The sequence below is a fragment of the Pieris brassicae genome, chromosome 7 (assembly GCF_905147105.1).
Source record: "Pieris brassicae chromosome 7, ilPieBrab1.1, whole genome shotgun sequence".
Lineage (NCBI taxonomy): Eukaryota > Metazoa > Arthropoda > Insecta > Lepidoptera > Pieridae > Pieris > Pieris brassicae.
The window spans coordinates 9,620,900-9,632,741 of record NC_059671.1 but is presented as its reverse complement, the minus strand read 5'-3'; the positions used below and the strand labels follow the sequence as shown (position 1 = coordinate 9,632,741).

Below are 11,842 nucleotides of genomic sequence, written 5' to 3'. Positions count from 1 at the left end.
TCAATGGGGTGGGCCTTTTTTAGCTGTTACGTAGGTTCTTGCCTATCATATAAAAAATAGAATCCTTGTAAATTATAATTATAATATTTGTAACTTACTATAACGTTTTATTTTATAACCATACGCCACATATTAATTGTACAATAGTAAATTACGTAAGACTAACAAAATTATTTACAAATATCATGTTTTGTTTTTATCATGATCTAATTTATATGTATTCATCTTCCATATTTATTTCTAGTTGACATCTAATAATCTGTGGGGATGGACGTTTTTATTTTCTTAATTGGATTAACTGCGGTAACATCGGAGTATATTAATGACCTAAGCCATGTCGAAAGTTTCCTACGAAATAAGGAATCAGCATTGAGAAAGAAGTACAGACCGTTTTATCATCTCACCGCTCCCGATGGCTGGATCAGCAGCCCCGCAGGACTTACAGTTTTCAAACGAAAATACCATTTGTTCTATCAATACTACCCTTATAATGGAGCTTGGGGACATATGAGTTGGGGTCACGCAGTTAGCGGTGATCTGATAGATTGGGTCCACTACCCAACTGCAATTTTACCCAAGGATTACTACGATAAACATGGCTGCCTTACAGGAACGGCTCTTGTAAGAAATAACTTCTTAACTCTCTTCTACACAGGCAACGTTCTATCTGAGAACGAGAACATACAAACACAAAACATCGCGCTCAGCGGAGATGGTGCTATCTTCCAGAAATATCTGTATAATCCCATCATTCGCGATTCACCTACTGGAATTGGTGAAATAAGGAACCCAAAAGTGTGGCGGTTCCGTAACATTTGGTACATGGTACTTGGTACGTCCTCGAGACAACGACAGGGCCAACTGCTTTTGTATACATCCCATGATATGTTTAATTGGAAAATGAACGGAACACTAGTAGAATCTTACGGAGACATGGGATATATATGGGAGAGTCCAGATATTTTCGAATTAGAAGGTCACCACGTGTTAATTCTTTCGGTGCAAGGAATCGAAGCAGATGGCTTCAGATTTAGAAATCTCTACCAAAATGGATACGTTACTGGGTTCTTCAATTACCGACGAGCAAAGTTTGAGGATCTTGAAGTCTCCACGGCCACGTTTCAAGAATTAGATTATGGTCATGACTTTTACGGTGCTAAGACAATGCGAGCCCTGGATGGGCGTAGATTATTGGTTGCTTGGTTGGGAATGTGGGAGAGTAATTTTATAGAGTCGACAGCTGGTTGGGCGAGCATGTTGACTCTATTCCGAGAAGTACGTATCAATAAATACGGAAGACTTCTACTAATGCCTATACGAGAAATGATCGAGCTAAGGACGGAAATGTTGGAAAATGCTTGGTACAGTCCTGGAGAGTCTTTCGATGCTGAAGGTAGGTCATTTGAACTGATAGCAAATTCGACTTCGGTGGATTCTGATGTCGGCATTATATTTGAATGGAGAGATGGCCGTTACGTAATTGGGTATTCGGCAGATCACGAATACATTATGATTGATAGAGGCGGCATAGATGGTGTGAGGCGCGCGTTTTGGTCACCAAAAAGTACCGTTAATTTAAGGATTTTTGTCGACGCGAGTTCTATTGAAGTATTTTGTGGGGAAGGAGAAGTGGTTTTTTCGAGTCGCGTGTATCCACGAGCCATGAGCATTAGGATTTCTGGAGAAGCCCAACTTCACCTGGTGCAATATAAACTACGACGTAGCGCTGGCTATGACTATAAATTAGCTAAGGGTTTGAAAGAAAACTTTCTGCATAAGTATAATTTGTATAATAATGTATCTTTTTAATATGGTTCATTGTTTTATTAAAGGAAATTTTCAATAGAAAAGTTTTTATAGTTTTACACTGACGCATGTACTAAATTGCTAGCTACTCCCGGCAGGTTTTGAGGTACGTTATAAATATAATTTACATTGATATTATTTTATAGATGTTGTATAATAAACTTGATTTCCCATATTAATGAAGTGCCTCCTATTTTTTTGTCAATAACCGCCTACATTTTCTTAAACATGTGTGCATTATTTCCGTTTTGAGCATCGCATGTTTATAGGTCACAGTTCTAAAGAGTATAGAGTAAAAAATCGTTTTAATTCACTATATTTTTATAACAATGCACCAAAGCTTTAATGAAAAAATAAGCTAAATTACTTTCACCGTTCATTAGACAAAAAAATCTTCCTAGAAATACGATAAAAAGTACGACATTGACATAAAATAGTAAATACACTAAATTCTATGTCTTATGTCATCAAAGTAATATGTGCCAACGTGCCTTTTTTTTAAAACGGAAATTAAAAAAAAATATCATTCATAGTCACATATGACATAAGAAGGAATTAACAATGGTAGGGAGGAAGTAACATTAAAAAAGAGACAGTCAATATTGCTGTAATATTGCTTACGATAAATGTAAGGCGTTTAAAATTCAGAATCTGAATACATATTTAAGTAATAGTAGTCACATCCAACAGATACATTTATTTATTCTTCCAGACTTTAATTATAACTCGCCCACTCTACTTTGCCATGCGTAAACAAGACGGAAAAATATATTGGATAGGCTGGCAAAAAAATGTTATAGTAATTTAATTCAAACCGTTTACAGCTTTAACTCTAAGGCAATAAGAATAAAAATCGTACCGATTATCCTTCAAATAGTGACGTCATTAAACTTTAACATAGATTATAAAATAAATAATTCGAGAATACGAATACGATTTGACGTCCAGGTCCAATTTAATATAGTCCATATTAAATTGTATAACATTTTTTTGCAATAATAATTATACTTTAGTTTTAAATAATTAGAGTCAATAATAATAATAAACAGTCTTTGTCATAGAAATTGAAATATTTTTGCTACCACATCTTTTATGTTCAGTTAATGAAACTTAACTTTACGTTAAGTTTCGATATTTTTTATATCTATCCGAAAGAGATCAAATAATAACATCTGATTTTTATCATCTTTGGAACCTTGTGTTACTTACTACCTTTATAAGTTTACCACAAATAGTGGGAATATAACTTCACATTTCCTTTATATTATTCATTTTATATGCAATGACACATATAATATCTGATGTTTTTATACGTCTGATAAAGAGTAAGGTTTTAGAAGGTTTAGACGGAAAATGCGCATAAACCATTTTGCTTGATAAAAACCATCTTACGCGACGAGACACTGAAAAGTGACTTATTCTTTATTAGTGAATAGTTACTATTAATATTTGCTACTATTGTGTTTTGTTGTATGTAGGAAATAGATAGGTAAAGTATCATATAAGCAGTGGCAACATTGCCGGAATGTTGAATACTGTAAGGATGTATATTTCAATCTTCATCTACATCTTAAAATTCTTAACATTTGTCAAATGTCAGTAGTGAAAGGCTTGGTCACGGTTTTGGTCGGGTGCACTTTCGAAGGTTGAAAAGTTTTGTTCCGTAATAAATCTCACTCTAATCAACGTGTAACTAGTTTAATATATATCCTGGTTATTTAACATATGGTTATAAATGAATGAATTTTAATATTAAGTGTATTAACAATGGCCAATGCCTGTATTTACTTTGTCGTGGCTGTTCTGTGTATAAGTTTTGTAAATTCCGATGCTACTTTAAAGTTTTATGAGGAAAAGGTAAGCTTAGATCTTAAAAAAACTTTTTTAATCAACACGTTTTAGTAAATCTCGCAAGTTTTATCTGTTGTCAACGCGTGATTTATCGCTATAAATATATTTTTATCTATTTTAAGGTTTTTTCTGCTTGTATTACTTCGTAATTTTAAATCTATAATATTTACAGATAAAAAGGCTTATAATTGTTTGATAATACAAATATAGATATAAACCAAGAATATACATTTTAACTTAAACTTTAAAATTCTTTAAGGAATTTAACCTTTTTGGTATAGTTTCTTTTCTTAAAATTATAATTAACTTATTTCAAGATATCAAATTCTTATCATTATTATTACAGAATACTTTAATCACTCTCTAAACTTTATTGAATATAATAACAAACACTAAATAATTGTTTGTTATTATATTTGATTTAGAATTTGGATTAAATTATTTTTATTTTTCACATTTTTGTACTTTACTGTATTCATTGTATAACAGTGCTATTACAATTACTTATTCTATAGATGTTGCCTTGATAAATATTTAAGTTAGTAATAATGCTTATCTCTTGTATAGTAATGTTAATGTAAAAGCAAAATATTCTATATTTCCATTTTTTTTAAAGCTAGGAAATATTACTTATATCATGATTTCAGAATGTCCATGAAGCTCTAGAGTTAACAGATGATGACATCAAAAATATTGCCAAGCTTTCTAATGAACAGGATTTTAGAGAGGTTCTTGATAAAATTCTTATACCAAGAGTGGTAGGAACCCCAAACCATGAAAAAGTTGGTGATTATATTGTAGATGAGATGAAAAACTTAGGCTGGGATGTGACTGAGGATATTTTCCCTGATACAACACCAGTCTTTGGCACCTTGAACTTTAGAAACATTATTGCCAAGTTGAATCCCAATGCTGATAGGTATTTGGTGCTTGCCTGTCATTATGACAGCAAGTACACAAGAGAGCACGTTTTTCTAGGTGAGTTTGATGTATTTTCTACTGCTAAGGATGTGTGACTAGGATGCATTTATATTAATGGTTAGATACAAGTAGTACAGAGTGCTGATTCATTACTAGAAGCTCAGATAAATAGTATTTTTTTTACTAGTGTTGATATATTTTATTAATTAGAAATATGGTGAATTGGCATAGATGAATGTTGGTGTAAATTGGGTAAAACCTGAAAATTTTTCTGTTCTTATTAATTTTAAACAAGTCTCAAGGGCAAAATTAAGGTATAACTTTTGTGTCATATTTCCATAGAATCTTTGATCATTTATTTTACTGTAATATCACTTAAATGTTATAATTGTATATTTGTGTATCAAGATACATCAATGTAGAGGCACAGAGGATAATTTCCAATGACAATAGCCATCCCCATAGTTTTTAGTTTTCTATAGTCCTTGCAATGATGTTGCAAACTGCCGAATGCAAGATATAAAAACTCAACATTGAATACTAATTATTACTATTGGGACTGAGTATCAGTGCTGCTTTGAGAAATCACTAATGACTATATTTTTTTGTATAGAATAACCTATAATCTATATATAACCTAATAACCTATCAGCATCTCAATTGTTAAAGTTCTAGTCCAATATAAAATATCAAATGTTCAACTGTCTTATGTTATTATATTAATCTTTTATCACATAAACAGTTATATTAATGTTAACAATTGTATGTTTATCTACATAATGATAAAAGAAAACTTTTCTATGACAACCAATTTTCTCCATGTTCCTCATTATCAAACCTTAACATACAATTATTACCCGCTGAAGTAAAAAGAGTATCCGAGCGTAGCAAACACCCTTTACAGTTATACACTCATTTCACGCGTTTCTTCCTACAAGAATAATGTAATGACTGATTAAGCAAAGTAAAACTGGCATGTATTCCAATCTATAATTATGATTTTCGGTACGAGTGAAGTTATACTTCCATGCGTCGGTTTGTCTCTCTCCCTGAAATATGGCGAGGGGGCCGATGGCTGGCCGTGCGTGATACTCGTGAACGGGTGCTACTTGTGGTGACGGGTTCGTACTTGAATTCGTGTATGCGGTGATGTTAGTTATTTTTGACTATGTATTTGCGTGTTGTTCCCACGAGAATGTAAGTGCGTGCTCCTATTTCACCATGCCTCCTGCTGATGTCATGTGGAACATGGTGTTATGGTTGCAGCTCCTTACAAACGTTGTGTAATACAAAAAAACTTGGCGATTAAAAAGAGTGGCGGAGAGTTTATTGCCAGTTCTTCTCTTCTATTCTACACCCTTGATTAAAGTATTGGCAGTAAATGTAAAATTCCTACAATTTCGGGGAGGAGAGCTGCACGATTTCAGACAAACGCTTTCCTCTCTCTCATTTTTTATTGACGTTCATAAGTGTACATTGTGTTACCTATATAAATAAATGATTTTTGACATTAAGTTCATTTTAAAATAAAAACCCTTAACCCTTGTATTTTAGGCGCAACAGACTCTGCAGTACCGTGTACGATGATGATCAACCTCGCGAAAGTTTTGTCCAGACAACTTGACCCATTAAAATTCGGTTCGCCAAGTCTGATGTTCATATTTTTTGACGGAGAAGAGGCCTTCCGACACTGGGGACCGAAAGACTCCATATACGGAGCTAGACATTTAGCTAAATCGTGGCATTCGACGCCATACAAGGACGGCGCAAATCATTTGCAAAGAATGGTATGTATATTTCTTTAGTGAGTTTAGTGTTAACCTTGTGGCCCTCCCACTATCTGTGGTTAACTCTATGGTCATTCAGAATCCCGTGTTTTCAGGTAAGATTCCGACCTACAATATAAGAACTATTAGATTTTTTAATATAAGTTGAACTATTTAAGTCTGTAATGTTCCGAGGATCATCTTCTGCTTCATTCATCATGCTTTTTGTAATCACTCTCAGACACGGTGATAGTTTGGTTATATGCTCACAGTCAATAGTAAAATGAGAGAGAGGAAAGCGTTTGTCTGAAATCGTGCAGCTCTCCTCCCCGAAATTGTAGGTTCGAACCCTGTGCATTCACCTTCTATTTGTGCGCATTGATACTGTGAAGGACAACCTATTAGAAAAACAAATGGACACGAAAAACATAAGAAATCTAAGGCCCAGACCTAAAAGTTTTTAGCGCAGCGGCTGGTATTATATTTGCATAAAAATACATTTATAATTAATACTACACCAATTAATTGAAAAGCTTAAAGGTGTGACAGCATAGCCTCCACTAAATATGACCCCTATATATATATGGCCGCCTGTCACGGATAATGGATCAATCAGTAAAAAAATATTATCATCAGATATTCTCGAGCGCGTCAGATTAAAGTAGGGTGAGTTAATTACATGCTGAAAAGTGTATACTTCACTAATCTGTCAATTTGCAAGTGACGTAAAGTAAGGGGAGGGCTGCAAAGTTGTAAAAAATCGTCATGACATTCTCGAGCGTGGCTGATTTTTTATTTATTTTGAAGGAATTAATTCCACAAGCCGAAGTAAGAAAAAATCGTCGATAAAGTTTAATAAGTGTGGCTGAATTATGGCTATATTAATTTAAAAATATTAACTATTAAATTAATAGTAATAACAGAAACATTTGAAAAATGTATAACTATTTAAGAATATCGTCGAGGTAAACCGGTTCTTCCGGTTAATGATTTTTTAAAGCATTGTTTTATTACAATTCAAAAATATTTTTTTTATTTTTAATTAAAAAGGCGAATCCCTCCAAATAATCGACAGATTAAGACGTCACGTCTCGGACATAAGGATGAACCATATATATCTTAATTTGACGCGCTTGAGTATTACAAAATGGCGTTTTTTTTGCATATTCTAATAATGGCCGCGAGTTGCGCAGATCGAGATAAGATCGATTTATTGGTTCACTTAACATCTCCTAAGAAAATCTGACGCGCTCGATACTTATTTTTTCATTTTCAACCCTTAAGTACGACCACCCTCACTATGCAAACAATCAAATTAATATACGTATATTATTGAAAAAATACGTAGGACATTGACGCTCTCAATATCTTACCCGCTCGAGTATGTCCATAGTACAGTCTTTTTTACATTTTAGAAAATTATTTTCTTATTATTATCTACATAATTAAGATTAAGAATTAAGATTCATTCTATATCTGTTAAATGTAACCCATAAACATCTTGTTATTCTAGGTTTTTATCATTGACACAGACTTTGGAAGAGGCCATAGTTCACACGTTATCATTTAAAAATAAACAAATTTATTTCCTTAGCCTATTGGTTTTCTGTGATTCTCGTATTTATTTGGATATTAAGCATTATGTAATTTTACTTCACAGCGTTTGTGAAAGCCTCGTTAACTCTAAATTAATAATAATTGACATATTTATATCTCTATAATTTTATTAAATTTCTATATATTAATTTGTTTCTCTCTCATGTTACTTGGTTAATAAATAAATAACGCTGGTTCATCCGGAAATTTATAAACAAAAGATATGATAGCGTGTTCAGTCAACTCAGTTCAATTAGAGCGCTATTTTGTCCTACATTTTAAATTCTCAACTCGTTTAAAATTGACTTTTTATTTCCCTTTGATTCCTTATCTTTAGTTAAAATAAGCCATGCCGGTTGCTGAATATATAAATCCGTACGTTTGCCATTAGCCATTACGCGGTTTGAATCTTTTACAATTGAAATTGATAAAAAGTTTTGGTATTGTATAATTGTGTGAAGAGTGTTGGCCTAGTGGCTTCAGCATGCGACTCTCATCCGTGAGGTCATAGGTTCGTTCCCCGCCTGTGCACCAATGGATTTTCTTTCTATGTGCGCATTTAACATTAGCTCGAACAATGAAGAAAAAACATCGTGAGGAAACTGGCTTGCCTTAGACCCAAAAAGTCGAGGGCGGATAAAATGACCATGAAACAGATACAGAAAGCGCCATTGTTTTTTTTTATTATATAATTAGTTTAGGTTCTAGAGTTTATATAAAAAAATGTAGATAAATATTTATGTTTTGAAGTTAAAAAAAGAATATCACTTTTATATGTAATATTTGAGTTTTCAAACGCGTATTATGCTATTGTAATATTATATATTAAACATACGTACAAACATTTCTCGGCATCTAGAATTAGATTGTAATGATTCTCGGTTCAATAATTTTTGAGGTACTGTGATATACCTTGGTAACAGTTATTTATGTGCAATAAAAAAAATATTTTTATTAATGAAAACCTCATATTGTTAATAATTTGCAGGATGTTCTGGTGCTTTTGGACCTTCTGGGTACACCAGACCCAGCGTTCTACAGTTACTACAAGTCTACAGAACGTTGGTACATTCGCCTTGCAAGCGCTGAACAGCGGCTCAGTGAACTGGGTCAAATGTCAGCATATTCCACGGGTAAAACCGAGCAAACATACTTCAGGCTAGTAAGTTCTGGCGCCCATATTGAAGATGATCATATACCATTTATGAGGCGAGGTGAGTTTGAATACGATGTTTTATGGTTTCTCTGATTTAAATAAGCTTTTCAAAAAAGCAGACTAAAAATATTGCCAGCCTTTGTTTTTTTTAATATTGTTGAAAATAGATTTTTCTGGAGAACGAACACAAGAAATTGAGAATTTTTTTAATTAATCAATATAAAAAAATATTGGGTATCTTCTTCTTTATAGTATTAATTAGAACACGAAAATTTAAAATTTCTCATGATGTTTCTTTTTTTAGGTTTGAGGCCATTTTCTAATTAAACTGAACGTATTCTCGTTTTATATTAAATTAATATTTTCATAACGAAATTCTTATAACCATAGTAAAACTCTTTAAATTCTATGAATAAAAATAACCTGTATTTGAGTACTACATAATCAAGATTACATTAAGTCCATGTCATGTTTAACATAAGTACACGACCTCCGATGGAGTGAAGGCCTTCTCTATATTCTTCCACTTGTCTCTCATCCTTGCCACCTTCTTATCCTTTCTTTTATTCCATCCAAGTTATTTTTAAAACTTACGTCAAATGAATCGATTGAATATAAATTAGTATGTATAAATAAAACACTTTTTCAACGGATTGAAGTTATGTATTATTATTATTATTATAAACGTAAAATTATTTTATATAATTTTTATTTTATTACTATAATATAATACAGATCATATAAATTTCTGACATTCAGTCTGACCTATTGTCTTCAGTCACCGTGACCACGCACGACGCGAAACGTCGGATACATAACTTCAATCCGTTGAAAAAGTGTTTTCTTAAAATGTGTAAAAGTTATTTTAATAAAAGACAATACTAGTATGTATAATTTTTCACGTTTAAAAATATCGACATATTGACAGCCAATATAATCAGCATGACAAATTTTTGTACTTTTTCGAAATTACGGATTATGAAATGATTGTTTTTATATTATATTTTCCATCTATACCGTTATTAATTCTAATTGGTGGTGCTGAAAGTCAAAACACATTAGTAGATATAACATATTTTTGAACATTAGATCCATTGTGACGCATTATCGTATGGAGGTGATCATAAATATTGGTCCTTGATGTTAAAAATACGTTAATATATCATTTTGATTTTCAGATGTACATGTACTCCACGTAATACCGAACCCATTCCCAAAGATTTGGCACACCGCAGGCGATAATCTTTCCGCATTGGACTTCAATACCATAGACAATTTAAATAAAATCTTCCGCGTATTTGTATGCGAATATCTGCACGTAGCTCCTTAGCGTTTTTCATATACGATGATTCCGAACGACCTAGAAAAAAAATTACCTGACTTTGACAATTGACAGGTGTCAATAATTTATTTTTATTATCTACAAGTCGTTTAGTCTATATTTCATTTAGATAAAACAAGGGAGTTTAGTCAAGATGCCTCAACAGTAGTGGTGTATTAAGGAAGTCGAAAACTAAATTTGTATGAAAAATTGTCGACACGAACTGTAATTTTTACTATATTGACTAATACAGGTCTTGAGAAATTTCTGACTGTAAGGCAACTGTCAAGATTTATTTATTATTAAACGTAATGTGAAATGTATATTATTTATATATACCGCTGGTCTATGGTAGTGTATATGTGTATATATATATATATATATATGTCTATTATTTATATATATCGCCAATTTATGCAATTGGCTAATATACTAATGACGACAGTTCATGTTACCCATGAACTTGTGGCATTTTCTTTATAGTTTTGCTGTACTGCGAAATGTTCCTCTTCTACTCTTTTTGATTGGAACAAAAATTTAAAGTGTTCTTGTCATTGGCTTTATCTTTTTTGCCTTTTCATCCATAAGTGTAGATTATACACATATATAGATAAACCTGGTACTGACAAGTCGTCTATTCTTGAATGTCGAAATAATTACCAGATTCCAAATGAATTATTTCATTCAATAAATTTTGTCAATATCGCTCTTGTATCACAAATAAATAAATGACACATTCTATAATTGAGGGTAGTTGTGAATAATGTTTATGTAAAAAATTTCCTCTCAAATATCTTTAATACATTCTAATGTTATGTAGAAAGTACATATATATATATATATATATATATCTTGACTAAAACTATGAAATTATACTAGTTTACTAAGTTACTTTTTTATATACATTTTATTTTTTAATATAATTAAAAACTAAAATGCTTTTTAATGCCTTAAATAGTGTTTTGTTTAACAAAACGCGCAAACTGTAGCTAGTAGTTTTAAGTGTCCGCATGCTTTACTAACACAATTTAGAAACCACATTTTGTAAATACCCGCATTTTAATATAGAAAGAGTACCTTTAAGAGTATTTTTCTTTTGACAGATTTACGCACATTTATTTATATTTCAATGTTATTTTGTTCCTCCAGATGGTTGTGTTTGGATATTTTAATTCTTTATAATTACGTATTTGATTCAAATGTAATATGACAGTTTGCAGTTGGTCATTTTCTCTAAAGCAACTGAATATTTGAGAAACAAGTGTTCAACAGTATTTGAAGTAATAATGAATTAATTTTGCTAAAAGTGTTTATGACCCTTTTGTTCTATTGATCAGACTCAATAATTTAACTGAGTTTTGTACTTAATTCTATTCTAGAAGAATATTCCAATTAGTACTCAATATTATAATCATGTTATTAAAA

General features: G+C 31.9%; 2 protein-coding genes across 2 annotated transcripts; both read left to right on the top strand.

The window, feature by feature from the left end:
* The first annotated feature begins 267 nt into the window (after positions 1-267).
* On the top strand, positions 268-1,911 carry LOC123712237 (raffinose invertase-like). Its single transcript, XM_045665242.1, has 2 exons — positions 268-1,778; positions 1,905-1,911. The coding sequence occupies exons 1-2, from the start codon at positions 268-270 to the stop codon at positions 1,909-1,911; spliced, it is 1,518 nt and encodes a 505-aa protein (XP_045521198.1).
* Positions 1,912-3,324: 1,413 nt separating this feature from the next.
* LOC123711711 (glutaminyl-peptide cyclotransferase-like) lies at positions 3,325-11,837 on the top strand. The gene is made up of 5 exons (XM_045664428.1): positions 3,325-3,663; positions 4,305-4,635; positions 6,133-6,365; positions 8,929-9,154; positions 10,275-11,837. The coding sequence occupies exons 1-5, from the start codon at positions 3,574-3,576 to the stop codon at positions 10,424-10,426; spliced, it is 1,032 nt and encodes a 343-aa protein (XP_045520384.1). The 5' UTR covers positions 3,325-3,573; the 3' UTR covers positions 10,427-11,837.
* The last annotated feature ends 5 nt before the right edge of the window (positions 11,838-11,842 follow it).

What these genes read in the sequence shown, in the direction of transcription:
- LOC123712237 (XM_045665242.1), top strand. Translation starts at nt 268, where the DNA reads ATGGACGTTTTTATTTTCTTAATTGGATTAACTGCGGTAACATCGGAG.
- LOC123711711 (XM_045664428.1), top strand. Translation starts at nt 3,574, where the DNA reads ATGGCCAATGCCTGTATTTACTTTGTCGTGGCTGTTCTGTGTATAAGT. An exon ending in TAAAGTTTTATGAGGAAAAG is followed by an intron (nt 3,664 to 4,304) that starts GTAAGCTTAGAT and finishes TCATGATTTCAG; the next exon opens with AATGTCCATGAAGCTCTAGA. An exon ending in TATACCATTTATGAGGCGAG is followed by an intron (nt 9,155 to 10,274) that starts GTGAGTTTGAAT and finishes TTTGATTTTCAG; the next exon opens with ATGTACATGTACTCCACGTA.